This window comes from Pelodiscus sinensis, chromosome 15 (assembly GCF_052426305.1).
Source record: "Pelodiscus sinensis isolate ZL-2025 chromosome 15, ASM5242630v1, whole genome shotgun sequence".
Taxonomy (NCBI): domain Eukaryota; kingdom Metazoa; phylum Chordata; order Testudines; family Trionychidae; genus Pelodiscus; species Pelodiscus sinensis.
Window position 1 is genome coordinate 22960087 of NC_143066.1, and position 16571 is coordinate 22976657.

Sequence of the window (16571 nt, forward strand, 5' to 3'; positions counted from 1 at the left end):
TGAAGAGTTCAGTGAAATGCACACAATACAGGAGAACAAAGAGGAAGGAAAGATTTCATTTGAACTTTGCCTAGGTGTAGTTAAAAACATCAAACATATAAACCAATGGAGCTCCATCTTTGCAAAAAAATAGATACATTCACAGTAACATTTTAGGAGACAGTGTAAATATCCCAGTGAGTTTCTTTTCCTAGATCTTGCAAGAATGGAGATAATTAACATCTTATGTCCAGGTCAAAAGTCTCATCTGAGATCTTCTTGATACTACCTAATTCCTTTCCAATAGCATAATCCGTATGTTCTAGAAAAAAAATTATTCTTCCCACCATTCAGACATGATCACTTAAATAATTTAATCAAGAGATATGTCAATAAAATTCATGTTAGAAATAGCTAATTCAAATCAAATGTTTTTCAGACCAAACCCTATCTTAAAAAGCATTTAATCAAGATTAAGTTGAGGTTAGCACTGCTTACACATTTGAGAATCTCTTCTTTAAACCCAATATTTGGCTTTATGGTTCCTACTCCAACAAGGGGCAAGGAGACAGATTCTTATCTGCCTCACCATACCACAAGGGGCATCAAATGAATGTGAAAGTCTGGAAAGTTTCAAAGATTATTTAGTCATGGCTAGGTCAAAGTCACAATTTTATTTATGATGGATGTTTTGGCACTGTAGAAAGTATTAGTAGACTATGGCTGATTATTTACCATAGTCTATGTTTTGCAGAAGGATTCAGCTTCTTAACTTCTTCAAATGTCAAGTCACGTAAACTCCCAAACCCATCAGTTGTCCTTTCGACTGTATCATCATGCATTAGAATGGGAATGCCATCTGCAGTGAACTCAACATCCAGCTCCACACCTGTGGCTCCATTCTCAGCTGCCTTTTTTTTAAAAAAAAAAAAGAAAGACAAAAGCTATTTAAATATAAAGGTGCGTGCTGCAATGCTTACTTTGTATTACAGAGGCTAAGCTACTAATATTCTCTAAGATTTGTCAGCCCACAGAACACGATGGGCTTTAGCTTAATTCTTATGAGGCCTATATTTGTAGATCTAATATGGAGATATGTCCCATACACCAAATAGTAAATTGCTGAGCAAAAGTACATGTGAAGAATGGAGCGATGTCTGGGTTGATCATGGCCTAGCCGTTGTAGACAATGGATAAATTAATCAGGGGAATAGATCTTAATTGGGAGGCAATCCAGACTTGGGGGAATCTGCATGAATTAAGGTGGAAACCAATTATCTGGGGCCAAGTAACCAAGGCATGTAATAGAGAAGACTCTGGCAGTTTATTTTTCCACCATGCATAGCAGGTATGACAGGGTAGGAAAAGGATACCTCACTGTGGCTTTTTTTCTCACCTAAAAAAATCCTACTCTATCAAATACCAGGTATTTTAAGTATAAACTTCATACACTATTTCTTCTCTGAGGGTGTGTCTACACAGCACCCTAAACTTGAAATAAGATACGCAATTTACACCATGTAAATTGCGTATCTTATTTTGAATCTATTTCAAAATAGCTTATTTTGAATTTTGGCGTGTCTACCCTGCCAAATTTTGTAATAATGCGTTATTCTGAGCCATTCCTTATCCCTCTTTCAATTAGGTTTCCCGGGATGGCGAAATAGCATGCCTGTTATATTGAAACATATTTTGAAATAACGGGCAGCTTGTGTAGACATGGGGTAGCTATTTTGGGATACCATGAAATAGCCATACAGTGTAGACGTACCCTAATGATATAACCTGAACTGCTCTCTTTATCCAATACAGTATACAAGATCTTATGACATTTCTATTATAAATTGAAGTGAAAAAAAACTTATCGGGAGGTAGAAGGGGGGAAACAACTTTGTGAATAAGCTTTGTGGCAGCTGGTAATTTATTTGAATTTTAAATAAATACATAAATTTCAGTTCTGGCGCTCATGGACACAAAGGCAAAATAAACATTTGCTGATTCTCACTTCATTTTATGAAAGCAAAAGAATAGAAATAAGAGTCTAACACAATAGTCCAAAACAGAAGTAATAATAGAAAATTCAAATAATCATATCTGCAAGAAAATTATTTTAACTGAAACAAGATAAAAACTAGAAAATCAGGACATTGTTTTCAAGATAGACTACTAGATTGCAAGTTTTAGCTGCCTATGGCTAAGTGATAAGAATTTGTGTCCTCTTCCACAATACTGGGATCAGTTTTTACTGTACACTTCCAAGTTCATAACATCAGAGAGATATCTTGATCTTTATGTTAAGTGTGCACATAAACAACTTGTATGCAATAGTTACTAAGGAGAGGAAGCCAGAGTATGACTGATCAGGAAGGTGGTCCACACAATAAAAAGTTTGAATATCCTTGCTCTAGAACCGTGGTCACCAACCAGTCGATCGCAATTGACCCATTCCAGGCCTCCCATTTCTCCCCACCCCCAAGAAGCCCCACTACCTACGTCGAGCGACAATGGAGGTAGTGGCAGCTTCCTGCGGGGTGGACAGAAGTCCTGCAGCTGCGCGTCTCTTTCGGGGGTTCCGGAAACGGGCTGGCTGCTTCTTTACCCCAATTCTGTGGCGTGCCAGGAACTTACTGGGTGAGTCCCCCGAGGCGCACACTGGGGCTTCCCTTCTCTGCGGGAGGGGGGAATCAGGCCCAGACAGGGCGCATGCGCGGGCTTCCCTGTTCTGTGGGAGCAGGGAGTTGGGCCCGAAGGGGGTACACGACGGGGCTGCGAGAGGCTCACACAAGCCCCGGCGGAGGCGCACGACGGGGCTTCCTTCCTTTGCGGGGGGGGGGGGGGGGCAGCCCCGAGGGGGCATGTGTGCAGGCTTCCCTGCTCTGCGAGAGGGCGGGTCGGCCCCGAGAGGGCGCGTGCGTGGGCTTCCCTGCTCCGCGGGAGGGGGGAGTCAGGCCCAGAGGAGACGTGCGACAGGGCTTCCCGCCTCTGGGGGGGGGGGGAATCCTGGGAGGAGGCTGGTGCAGGGGACTCTCTGTCCCCACTGGCACCCTGCCACAGAACCCTGTCCCCTGCCCTCCGAGCACCCTGTTCCCTCTCCCCTGCCTCCAGCCACAGAACCCTGCCCCCACTGGCACCCTGTCCCCTGCCCCAGCATCCACTAGCATCCTTCCCCAGTACCATGTCCCCTGCTCCCACCAGCACAGTTGGGGCCACATTAGTGAGGCTTGGGGCAGGGGTTGGAGGAGGGTTTTTTTTGCATCTCACTTGTGTGGCTCCAACTGACTTTTCTGTGGGTCAGTGACCCCTGACTCAAAACAGGTTCCCTGCCCTTCTCAGAAATAAAGACAATGCAGAAACTTTTTGTGTTTGACAGTTTTTTATTTAAAAATGAAGCCTGGCCAACAAACCCCCAATTGGGGCCAAGCCCCCATCTGGCCATGGCATCATAACACTCCTGCATTCTCCCTTCCCCCAGGCCCTAGATCTGAGCCTAGATCATACACTGAAACCCCCTGCCCTCACATACCCCAACCCAAATTCCTGAACCCTCACATCCACAAGCCTGTGGCTTGCTTAGCAGCCCAACCCTACATCTGAACCCAACACTGCCCGGCCTGGAGCCCCTTCCCCAAGCCAGCGTCCCCTTCTCCACCTCTTCCTGCATTCAGATTTCCTCCCAGAGCTTGCATCTCTCACCCCTTCTCACACCCAAATCCCTCATTCCTACCCCAGAACCTACACATCCTATCTCAACCCAGCAAGGGTATGGCTAGACTGCAGGAGTTTTTCAGGATTCCAGAGATATCTCAGAAAAACTCTTCTTCATCCAGGGATGCGTTGTTCTTCTGCTTTTTTTAGTGGAAGAGCAAACATGCTCTTTTGGTCACCCCTGTATTCCTCTTTTCATGAAGAATAAGGGAGCTTCCAAAAGAAGGGTTTTTTCTGACATTTGGTCCAGTCTAGACAGGCCAAATGTTGGAAAAACCTCTTCTTACAGAAGAATTGGGGGGGAAAAAGCAGCAGTATAAGGGTTGGGGATAGCAAGTGATGGAGATGAGGAGAATAGAGAGGGTGGGGCTTCCAGGAAGGATTGGGACAGTAGAGCTTGGCTTGTTCTGTCATTTAAAAAGTAATCTTGGGTGTAAAAAGGTTGGAGACCACTGGTCTAGAATGACCGTGTTTTATCTCTTTGTTTTATTACTTGCCCAGTCTTAGGACAGCCCATGAAGAGTAAGGATATGTCTACACTACCCCACTAGTTCGAACTAGCGGGGTAATGTAGGCATACCCCTCATTTCACGAGGAGTAACGGTAGTTCGAACTAGGAAGCCTAGTTCGAACTACCTAGTTCTGCCCCGTGTAGCCGCGCTGCACGGAGTTCGAACCAGCGGGGTTTTAAAAATGGCGGGTCCCCGCTTATGCAAATGAAGCCCGGGAAATTCAAATCCCGGGCTTCTTTGCAAGTGCGGTATGCCTACATTACCTTCCTAGTTCGAACTAGCGGGGTAGTGTAGACATACCCTAAGAGAATAACTAGCCCAAGTCATCAGAAGACTGAATTTAACCATGCAGGGGGTGGAAGGCTGCATAGCATTTCCTCTTGACTAGTCCATCTTCCCTTCTTTTTCTCACCCCTCCTTTTCCTCTTTCCCAGAAAGCTATGCCTGTACAGATCTCCTGTTTTCCGCACAATGGTGCTGGGTGTATTTACAAGACATGGTAGCTCAGTCACAAGGAGACGTTTTGAGATATTTAGAGAGAGGAGTTTGACTACTGACATTTCTAGAATTTCCTTCCTTTTATCCCTTGGATAGAAGTATAGTCTGAGTAGCTCAATAACACAGATGTTAAAATAGTAAACAGCATCTACTTTGTAATTTCCAAATTCATTCTGTCATATACCAAGTTTGCTCTGGATTATCTTGGGAAATAGATAGTTACTACATTTACACTTAATGATTCACAAGTGTGTATAACCCCCCTGTTGTCTTTGTTTCGTTTTAGCGGCTCGACTTAATCCCTATGGTTTGTTGATTAGTTTGCACTAATTACTCCCATTTGTAAAGCCTGCAGTCTTTTCTTTGTTTATCACACCTTTAATTGCAATCTTTTGCTTGATTGTAGGCAACAGTTTGTTTATGATTTTTTTAAATGGTTACAGAAGTGTTGAAATGTTGGTTGATGTGCAATTTTACTACTATGATTTGATTTCTGGTGATGTGTACTCCCTGCAAATACTCCTATACAATTAATTTGTGCTGTTAACATTTAACAAAACAAAATTATAATCAGTGATATAGCTTATGGCCAGAAAGGATCATCTACTCTGACCACCTTTTTAACACAGCCCACCAACAGCAGCCACACACTAAACTCAGCAATGGAAATGAGGTGCATCAGTGCTGGAAGCCACAGCAGTAGCACAGAAGTAATTAAATGAGGTACACCCAGATAATCTTGCCAGGGAAGGCAAAATCTCACCCTGGTCACTGCAGATTTGACCTGGGGGAAATTCCTTCCTGATCCGATATTACCAACCAGTTAGACCTGAGGCACGAAAGCAAGAACCAGCCAGCCAGGCATCTGAGACACACAGAATGCTCAGTACCACCCTGCCCGATCTACCCTGCCCAGTGTCCTATCAACTGCTGCAGCCATGCCTGATACTTCAGAGGAAGGAGACAAACCTCCCAGAATACACTAAGGATGTTAAATGGTGGTTACCTAGTTATAATTGTATTGATCAGTGTTTCTCAACCAGTGGTACGAGTACCCTTGGGGTACCTGAGAGAAGTCTGGGGGGGGTACGTGTGCCCTTGTAGCCAAGAAGGCTAATGGCATATTAGGTTGCATTAAGAGGAGCATTGCCAGCAGATCCAGAGATGTCATTATTCCCCTTTATTCGGCTCTGGTGAGGCCACATCTGGAGTATTGTGTCCAGTTCTGGGCCCCCCACTTAGTTGGGATTGATCCTGCCTAGAGCAGGTGGCTGGACTTGATGACCTTCTGAGGTCTTTTTCAGCTCTATGGTTCTATGATTCTATGATTCTACATCAACACAACTGCAATTTGGAAAAAACTGAATTTTTGTTTTAAGTTTTACAGCAGGTTTTTTTTTTTTGGTACTTCTTACACCCAAAAATTTCATCGCCTGCCCTGCTACAATTAAGTTGTTTAAACAAATATGTTGCAATGGTAGAAAAAAAATGTGTATCTGAAAACTGTAGGTACTGGGGGTAGTTATAATTTTTTTAAAGGGGTACATTATAAAAAAAGGTTGAGAAACACTGGTATAGATACAATTTGTATCAACTATATGATTAGTTGACAGCACCGCTCTGCAAAGTTGCAGCAGAAGTAGCTCCAGGAGCTGGCTCATGCCGGCTCCGGAAGCCACCCACACTGTGGCTCAGCGTTTCCCCACTGTGTCTCTACCTCCCCTGCCCCCCATGGAGACAGTGCTGGGGGGAACTGGCTTTTAAGCCAGCTCTCCGCAGCACCGACTCCTGCTCCCCAACCTTGCTGGAGGGTAAGTGACTAGTTGAGTCACTACTCAGCTATCCTGTAAGTGTATGCTTATCGGATAGCTGCTAGTCGCCTACATCCCTAGAGTACACTAGGAGGGAAAAAATTCTATCCTAACCACCAGTCGTGGCTGGCTGAAGCCCCAAAGCTTGAGCTTTAGGAACATCAAGGCTGTGTCTAGACTGGCCAGTTTTTCCGGAAAATCAGCCGCTTTTCCGGAAAAACTTGCCAGCTGTTTACACTGGCCGCTTGAATTTCCGCAAAAGCACTGACTTCCTACTGTAAGAAATCAGTGCTTTTTGCGGAAATACTATGCTGCTCCCGTTGGGGCAAAAGTCCCTTTTGTGCAAAACTTTTGCGCAAAAGGGCCAGTGTAGACAGCTGAGATTTGTTTTACGCAAAAAAGCCCTGATCGCGAAAATGGCGATCGGGGCTTTTTTGCGCAAAAGCGTGTCTAGATTGGCCACAGACGCTTTTCTGCAAAAAGTGCTTTTGTGGAAAAGCGTCCGTGCCAATCTAGACGCTCTGTTCCGAAAATGCTTTTAACGGAAAACTTTTCTGTTAAAAGCATTTCCGGAAAATCATGCCAGTCTAGACGCAGCCCACATGTGCCTGCCACTATCACTTCCCTCCCTTTCATGATCTGATAAGTGAAGTTGTTCTTTACCAAAGAGGTTAACAAGTTGTTATAAAATTATCTTTGGATTAGAATGTTTTGTCTCATCCAATTCACAACAAAAGTTGGATTATTCTGTTTGCTACGGTGCCAAGATGATTTCAAACAACAAGAGCAATAGACAATAGGAGAAAGCACACCCTTCACACACCTATTTCTGCTGCTTAGAGCTTTCTCAAGAAGTGAAAACAGACCATTCTTTCCGTTTCTATTAGTCAGACCCCCGTGGGAAGCACTGAAACTGACAAGAATTTGGTTGCATTTAATTTGCTGCTGCTTTGAAAGTGAGGAACGAAGTAGCATTATTTAACCAAATATGATTCAAAATTGGTGTTTGTGGGACCAGCAGAGTAGCAGAAAGCCATCCCCAGTACCCTCCTGACAGCAGCTGGGACAGCCCTGATGTGCTAGTGTCATATTGTCCCCACCACTGAATACTTCAATTTGTTTGTACCTGTGTATAAAGACGTGTCTTGGAGGGGCTGTCTTTGTCCAACCTGGGGGGCAGTGAGATCTCTCAAGGCATGTCTACACAGCAGGGCTAAACTCAAAATAAGCTACGCAACTTGAGCTACATCAATTGCATACCTTAAGTCAAAATAGCTTATTTCGAATTTGGGCTTGTCTACACAGCACTTATTTCAAAACAGAGCACTCCTCCTTTGACTTCCCTTACTCCTCGTACAATGAGGTTCACAGAAGTTGGAGTAAGAAGCCTGTTATTTTGAATTTATTTTGAAATAATAGGCTTTCTGCGTAGACATGCAATACATTATTTCAGAATAACTGACATTATTCTGAAATAGTGATGCTGTGTAGACATGCCCTCACTGTCAGAGCTGAGTCCATTGTCATGGGTACAGCATATATGTAGTGGTTTGGTAGAGTCTACTGACAACTATTACTGTATTTCATTTAATAAACTATCCTTATCTGATTTTGTGGTCTTTGGGGGCTCTCTTGCAGTCTGTTGTGTTGGCTATTTGCACAAAGTTGGCACGACTCACAATGACAGAGTGTGGGGTAAATCAGGCTCAGATAGGGTTGCGAGGCTTCCAATTTTCGACCAGAACATCCAGTCAAAAAGGGACTTAGGTGGCTCTAGTCAGCATCATTGATTGGGTGTTAAAAGTCCAGTCAGCAGTACAACAGGGATAAGGCATCCACCCTGCCTGCCCTAGTTCCACATACCTCCAAGAAGCATTGCTCTCCAGCTCCTACATGGAGAGATGGCCAGGGAAACTCCATGTGCTGCCCCTGCCCCCAGCACCACCTTCACAGCTCCCACTAGCCTGTAACCACAGCCAATGGGAGCTGCAGGGGCAGCATCTGTGGGCACCAGCAGTGTATGATGTGCAGTGCTGCCTAGCCACACCACCACCTAGGCACATGGCAGCTGGTTCTGGGAACAGCATGGAGCCAGCCCCATTGTGCTGCCAACTGGGAATGGCCCACTCACTCAGAGCCTACACCATGAACCCTCTGCCCCAGGTCAGAATCTTTTCAAGCACCCAAACTCCCTCCCAGAGCCTACCCCACATTCCAATCCCTGCCCAGCCCTGAGCCCCTCTCCTCACCCAAACTCCCTTCTACAACCCAAACCCTGAACCCTCTCCTGAACCAAAACCCCCCATCCCTCAGTCCCAGAGCAGAGCCGCCTCATGCATCCCAAATCCCTCAGCACCACCCCAAAGGCTGGACCTCAACCCATGCCATGTTTCTGGCTCCATCCCAGAGCCCGCAGCTCCAACTGGGGCCCTCCTGGCATCCAAACCCCTTACCCCAGCCCAGTGAAAGTGAATGAGGGTGGGGGAAAGCAAGAGAAGTGGGCTCAGTGAAGGGGGTGTGGCAAGGTTGTTTGGTTTTGTACAATTAGAAAATTGGCAAGTAACCCTTGGCTCAGTAAGGAGAGAGTGTGCTAGGAAGGGAGGCTGTCCCAGAGGGTTCCTGGGAACAGCAAGCAGAGTGTGGGGTAAATCAGGCTCAGTTGGGATTGCCAAGTGTCCAGTTTTCGACTGGAACACCCAGTCAGAAAGGGACTGACACGGCTGTAGTCAGCATTGTTGATCCAGCTGTTAAAAGTCCAGTCAGTAGCACAGCAGGGCTAAGGCACCTGCCCTGACTCCGCATAGCTCCTGGAAGCATTTCTCTCTGGCTCCTACATGCCCTCTGCCTCCAGCTCCACCTGCACAGCTCCCACTACTGACCTGTAACCACAGCCAATGGGAGCGGCAGGGGCAGCCCCTGTGGGCACCAGCAGCGCACCCAGCCAGCTGGAGCCCTCCTACATCCCAGCCCCCTGCGGCAGCCCAGGGAAAGCCAGTGAGGGAGGGGGGAGCAAGGGAGGGGCCTTAGGGAAAGGGGCGTGGCAAAGCTGTTTGGTTTTGTACAATTCGCAAATAATCCTAGGCTCAGCAAGGAGAACGCGGGGGGGGGGGAGGAGGGGCTGTCCCAGAGGGTCCCTGCGGAAGGGCAGCTTGGAGGGGGGACTCAAGAGGGACTGTCCCGGAGGGCAGGGCAGCCCAAAGGAGAAGTTCGAGGGGGGAGGGGCTGACCCAGAGGGTCCCTGCGGAAGGGCAGTCGGGAAAGGGAGGACTCGGGAGGAACTGTGCGGGGGGAGAGGCTGGGGGGGGCGGGGGGGGGAGGGGGGGGGGGGAGGCTGTCCCAGAGGGTCCCTGGGGAAGGGCAGGGGGAGAGTCCCAGAGGGTCCCGGGGGAAGGGCAGCCGGGAAAGGGAGGACTCGGGAGGGACTGTCCGGGGGGAGAGGCTCGGGGGGGGGGGGCTGTCCCAGAGGGTCCCGGGGGAAGGGCAGCGGGAGAGTCCCAGAGGGTCCCGGGGGAAATGTGTGTGTGTGGGGGGGGGGGTCCCCGGTGGCTGACCTGTCTGATGGCCGCCAGTGTGTTCTCGGGCGCGTCGTGCCCGCCGCCGCGGTGGGCGATGCGGGCGGCGGTGCCGCGGGGCTGCAGGATGTGCTGGGCTCGCGGCAGGGAGACGGGCTCCAGGCTGAAGAGCCGCAGCGCCAAGTAGAGGCCGGCGGTGAGCAGGCAGGAGAGCGCCGGGCTGCGGCTCAGCACCAGCAGCGCCCCCAGCAGGGTCGTGAAGGTGCCCAACATGGCAGCCAGCTGGGGGAGAGGGCCGGGGAACCCCCCCCCTCCACTAGTTGCTAGGCCGAGCCAGAGCCTTTGCACCGTGATCACACAATGATCCTCACTTAGACCCACCGGCCAATCAGAAGCCGGCAATCGATTTCCAACGACCAGTGAGCCGCCACCGAATCTCTGCCACCAGCCAGTCAACATCGATCACTGGCAATCGCCAGCCAATCACCATCCAGCGCTCGCCGCACCTCTATCCGTCAGCCAATCCTCAAGTACCGCTTGACAGGATCTGGGGCGCAACGTGGCTCGGTGTAGTGGCTTGTCTCGACGCTCCAGCAGCACTGGCAGAGCCTGAGTCTGTTCAGTAGTAATAGAGATGCAGCCCTGTGAGTCTGGTCTTGCTGAAACAAAAGACAGGACTATGCAGCACTTTAAAGACTAACAAGATGGTTTATTAAGTGATGGTTTATTTCGTGGGTCTGACCCACGAAAGCTCATCACATAATAAACCATCTTGTTAGTCTTTAAAGTGATGCATAGTCCTGTCTTTTGAGTCTGCTCTGACTCCTGGAAGTGTCTAGAAGGGGACGTTCAAAGGTGCAACGGCAACCGGGGATCTTGCAGCTAATTCCTGATGTTCAATAGACCATGAATCGAGCACGCAAAAAGAAAACACTGTCCTAGTGTTAAAATCACAGCTTCAAACGCACTTAGAGTTGTTTTGGTCTTCTGTTTCCTACACATATAAGGGGCCACCCTGTTCTTGTTATCAAGCTTTCCTCGAAAACAGATTATTGTACAATCATTTGGCTGAGCAGTAGCAATGCTTAGTTATGCCTTTGAAAATCTTCCCTTTGTTGCCATAAAGTATCCAGAGAACTATGATAAAATTCTGTTTAATTATGTCTGTCTGGTATTCTTAGAATTTGGCCACCAATTCAGTGTATTGTAGGCTAATTGTATTGTGGCTTGTACTATTTGAACTTTGTAACTTTGGTCACAGTGCCTATAATAATTCTGCATTTGGCAGCCTGGATGATGCAGGTATTTTGCAATGATGTTGCAGATAGTGGTACAGTTTTTCTCAGATTATAACTGATTTTGTGCTAAATTTTCATCTTTTTTTCTCCTGCATCAACAGACATTGGTAATATCACAGGAATTCTAAGTAATAAGTAGTGTGAAAGGTGCTTAGTTCAAGTAATGCCTGCCTCACTGAACCCACAATGTAATAAGAGTAGTTTTGGTCATAAGTCTGGCTGGCTGTATCCTGAGAAAACCAGTCCAACATATATAGGTCTGAAATAATTTATAATGATTAAGTGAGTCAGAAAAGTATTTTAAAATCTTTTGACAAGTTCTGTGTTATTTTAAGATAACAAAAGGCAGGCTCATAAGATTTAAACTGATAATTGGTGTAAAGATCATGCTACTGATGATAACTATTAGCCTGACTTTAATGCCTACCCCCCAAACTAAGTGTTTCTACAACTTTAAGATGACATAGCCTGAGCTTAGTGCGGTAGCGGTGTCTTCTTCCAACCTGCCACAATGCCTACTTGATGAACACTTTAGTAGCTGGTGTACCCAAGGCTGCTGAAGAGACAGGAGTGATGAATTCTTGAGAAAGTCTGAAAGCTTGAGTCTGATGACTCGTGTAAAAGAATAAAGCTGGAGTGTGAGTGATGCCTCTGTCCTAGGGCTGCATTGACATATTACAGTCCATCAAACTATCATCACCTCTGAAATGTGGTGTGGTGACACCTCTCCTAGAAGGTTATGGTGATGCAGTGTAAAGATGGTACTGATTTCAGGGTCCTTGAAATGATATTAGGACGGGTGCATATATTCCACTGAAAATCAGCACAGGTGCTGGAACAATGTGTACAGTCGGAGTGCTGAGAATCACTGACCCAAACTGCAAACCCCATGTATGATGAAAACTACATCAAGTGAAGGCGTGTGGTAGCACCTATGAATTGGGATGATTCTGGGAATATTAGCATGGGAAGCAAAACTCCCTACACCCGATATAAAATCGAAGTCATCTTCACATTCAATTGAGAAGTGCAGTACAGTGCACCCCGGCTCAAACTACAGAACCTTGCGCACAATGCTCCCTATTGAGGCAAGCTGCTTAGGGCTCAATAGGACTACCATTCCCAGCATGCAACCCTCAAATGGCGAGAGGAAGTGGTCGCGGAGAAGCACTGCATGCTGGGATTTGTAGTATCTCCGTCCCGCCCTTGGGCCGAACGGCTCGGTGAGTCGCCTGCAGCCGGAAGCTCTGAGGGGGTAGTGGGAAGGCTGGCGCTGGGGAGAGGGGCGGGGTGCGGCGGGATTTGCGGTTGCCAGGAGCCCGCTGCTGCCTGGCGGGGAGCGCTGCAGCGCGCTCTGTGCAGGGAACCTGGGTGCGCTGGGCCCGCCAGCAACGGATCCGCCACCGTGGGGGCCCGTAGCAGGTACCGGGGTCTGCCCCGGCCGCGGAGCGGAGTGTGCGCGCGCGCCGGGGCCTGCGGCTGATTCCGCGTCTCCTCCCCCCGCCTGGACCTGAGGGGCCGCCACCTCCGTAGGCGGGAACCCTCCAGAACTCCCTCTGCCTCACCGGCGTGTGGGGGGGGGGGGGGAAGCCGCCGGCGTCTGACTTTCTCCCCATCCCCCCTCCAAACCCCCCCCCCCGCCCGCTGCCCCTCGGTGTCAGCTGTGAGGTGTTCGGCGCTGGATAAAACGGGGCCCAGTCCCAAGAGGCGGCTGTAGCGGAGCCCAGGCTCCGGGGGAAGGTTTGAGTTGAGGGTGGGAGGAGCTGAGTGCTGTTCTTTTGGGGGGCGGGGAAGGCAGCTGCCTTCTGGGGCGGGGGGTTAGAGCAGGTGGACTTCCCAGAGTGAGGGGTTTGAATGAAGAGAGGGTGGGGGCTGCGTAGAAATCAGGAGACTGAAGCTTCAGGGAGGGGCTTCTTGGACGAAGGCAGTAACAAGAACGAGACAACCCAAAGGAGAGAGAGGACTAACATGTCTTGTGAGTTTCTTGCGTGGCTGTGAATTTTTAATTTGGACGGGGGCTGCCATATCAACATTGGTGGTTTGCAGGTTGAACCAGTTTTATCATTTGTAGGGAATTTCCAGTTTCCATCCAGTTTGCAAGAGAGCCTGAAATTGAACATAGGCATTTGGGTTCTGCAAGGAGAGCTGATCTGGTAGAAGAGAGAGGTGATAGACAGCTGGCCCCCAATAACTTCTTGACCCCTAACCATCCTGAAAGCAAATCAGCACACAAGACCGTCACCAGCTGAGATTTTTTGCTTGGCTCAGTAATTTTTAGTACAAGTAGAATGTTATGGAGACTCCAAAAACAATCAGATTCAGTGACTCAAATCTTAATTTCCTCCTGCACATGGTTTGGGGGCTTTTGCTGAAAAGCCCACATTCTTCAGATTGGGTTATTTTTATAGCAGTTCTTCCTATCACTTAGTGCAGAAGGGCAGTGAATTTATACTGTGGAAAAAAGCAATTCTGTAAAGATGGGGAATAAGCAGTTTTGCTATTAGTAGCAGAATTTTCTTATCTTTTCCTTTGTTCTGAGCTCAGATTGTTGAGCTGGGGGGTCTTAAGCAGAGCCCCACTGTCTTCAAGGTTAATAACTTACCAACCCAGGAATGTGTTTGCTAATTTTAGGTACATCATCAGTAATTTACAGTAATGTAACACTATTTCTGTCCACAACTTCCAAACTTTGGTGTGGCTTTTCCCTTCAGTCTCAGAATTGCACAAATTGTTGTACAGAAGATTAAGAATACACTTTGTGATTTGTATCTCCTCCTCCCCCCCAGTAAAGCTGTAATTCCAGCAGTGATAACATTATCATCAGGATGCTGGAGTAAATTGCACCTGTTGGTTATAATGCCATTTTAGAATTCTAGTAATCTGTGGGGATTTTTAATAACCATATTTAATATCTGTGAGAACACAAGTCAAATAAATGTACTCATGGGTTTGGAAGGAGGATTTTGTGTATTAGTGGAGAGATGGGATAAAAAGTAATTTTAAAAAGATCATCAAAGATGTATTGCCCCCATTCTTTATTTGTTTAACCTTGTGTTCAGTTAAACAAGGTATATAGACTTTTGCAAGTTTTAAATCTGCCATGGTGTTAAAAATTCTTCAGGAACTAATTTTCATGGGCTTAGGGTGTCTTCAGGTTTCACCAATGGAATAATTATATCAATTCCAAATGTAAATATCAGGGCATGTAATTAAGTGCCCTTCTGTCCTCACTAGTGCTTCTCAGTCACCTGTAGTGAAAATGATTGTTACAGGTGTTTGATTAACTACAGCACCTGCAAATATGTCTTTGCCTTCTATTGTTAACTTAAGTGACTTATTTATAACAGTGCATTCTGTACTGTAAATCTTTATCATGGTACATCATAATTGAAGGGAACCATATATTCTTGTGATGAAATCATTATGATTTATATTGAGCTGCCTGTTTCTTTACTCACTCGAAAAAGCATTCAATGGAGGGTGATTTTTTTTGTAAAACAATACTACTGCATTCATCTTGCACTCATTGAAGGTGAAAACAATACAGGCAGTCCCCAAGTTATGTACAAGATAGGGACTGTAGGTTTGTTCTTAAGTTGAATTTGTATGTAAGTCGGAACTGGTACATATTGTAGGGGAAACTCTAGCCAAACATTTCTCCAGAGCTCAGTTTTATTCTCCCGCACCTCACTTCCCTCAGTCCTTTATTCTCAAGCTGAGGTGTCTGCTGAGAAAAGCCACTCTGCGTCTCCCTGGTCTGCTGGGGGGAGAGGGCGGCGGGCGCTAGCTTCGTGTCTCCCTGGTCTGCTGGGGGGAAGCAGCTAGTGCGAGGTTGTCTCACCCCGTTTGTAAGTAGGGATCTGATGTAAGTTGGATCCATGTAACCCGGGGACTGCTTGTATAAATCTTGTTAATTTTCTAAATTATTAGTTTTTAAAAACTTCAGGGTAGTTGATGCAAACTATCATCTTATAGCAAAGATAGTTTGAGCCAAACCATATTTACAATGTTAATTTGTTTTCCCACATTACTTGAGAGAGAATCTCTTTTCTGACCCTTCACCCTCACCAAGTAACAACAGCACTGCCTCCCACATATTTTAGGCACTAGTCTTTTTTTTTATATTGCACTGCTAAGGTTGTAAAGCATGGCTCTGTCAATGGAGAACTGTGTAGGGCAGGGATAGGAAACTTGTTTTCAATCAGGAACTACTCACCTGCAGAAAAATCAGTCAGGGACCACACAAAAGGAAAAAAATGACCTCACTACTGTACTCACCTGCTCCCAAGTGAGAAGCACAAACAAATGGAAAAAAACCCGGCTCACTACTAATCTGCTCCCAAGGTGGAAAATAAATAAACAAACCCAAGAAAACCCACAGTAAAAACCCCTCACTTACACTGGGTGCGTGTTGCCTTTCAGTCCTGTGGGGGAAAGGGCACACTGAGCAAAGTTCCCCCTAAGCTGCCCAGCTGTGCAGCTTGCCATTAAGCCCCACAGGATATTTCTTCCCAAGCCCTGAAGCTGTTGGGGATGGTGGGGAGGAACCCCTCCCCACTGGCCCGATCACTTAGCAGCTGGAGGGAGCCACCCATCTAAGCATGAGCCTTAACCTCCCCCACCCTGCCCCACCGTGAATCCCTCCTGCACCCCAAAGCCCTCATCCCTGGCTCCATCCTGAAGCCCATGCCCTCAGCCCAGAGCCTATATACCCTCCTGCACGTTAACTCCCAGTCCTGAGCACCTCCCCAAACTCAGAGTGCCCATCCTGCACCCCAAACTACTCAGACCCTGCACTCCCCAGCCAAAGCCCATGCACCACAACCTTCTGTCTCTATCCTGAGCCCCTCAGCTCCATCCTAGAGCCTGTATTCCCAGCTAGAGCCCTCGTACTCCTGCACAGCAAACTTCTGCCTCAGCTGTGATTGCCCTCCCACACTCAGGACTGCCTATCACATAGTTTTGCCATATGCAGTGGTCTGAAGGTGATGTGTGACACATCAGCTCCATGCTGCATGTCACCTCCACATTGGTACACACAAGAAAATTCGTTTTGCTCAGGAGTGGGAGAAATTTGAGGGAACACTGTTGCTGAAACTTGCGGCTTTTAGCCTGCAACATGAAGACTTGCTGCAGGCCAGATCATGTTTAAACTTGTTAAGCTTGCAGGCTGTAGGTTCCCCATCACTAGTTTAGGGTAACCAGGGTTACAAATGACTTGGTACTTCAAAGCGTCTTCTTTGGCAGCTTACGGTG

At 47.3% G+C, this 16571-nt stretch overlaps 2 protein-coding genes across 13 annotated transcripts in view; one reads left to right on the forward strand and one right to left on the reverse strand.

The window, feature by feature from the left end:
- GDE1 (glycerophosphodiester phosphodiesterase 1) overlaps window positions 1-10394 on the reverse strand; it is a 38744-nt gene extending 28350 nt beyond the window's left edge. For all 4 annotated transcript variants that reach the window (XR_012896145.2, XR_012896147.2, XR_012896146.2 and 1 more), the window contains exons 1-2: window positions 10057-10394; window positions 715-890 (exon numbers count right to left, since the gene is read on the reverse strand). Coding sequence is in view for 1 of the 4 variants with exons in the window: in XM_075899400.2 (XP_075755515.2) it covers window positions 715-890; window positions 10057-10290 (410 nt within the window). In the remaining 3 variants the exon portion in view is untranslated. The remainder of the gene's footprint in view (window positions 1-714; window positions 891-10056) is intronic.
- Window positions 10395-12437: 2043 nt separating this feature from the next.
- CCP110 (centriolar coiled-coil protein 110) overlaps window positions 12438-16571 on the forward strand; it is a 37763-nt gene continuing 33629 nt past the window's right edge. For 7 of the 9 annotated variants that reach the window (XM_075899386.2, XM_075899392.2, XM_075899390.2 and 4 more), the window contains exon 1: window positions 12567-13290. The gene's annotated coding sequence lies outside the window, so the exon portion shown is untranslated. Of the gene's footprint in view, window positions 12539-12566; window positions 13291-16571 lie in introns of those variants that run through there. The other 2 variants (XM_075899388.2, XM_075899387.2) reach the window with 2 other exon arrangements.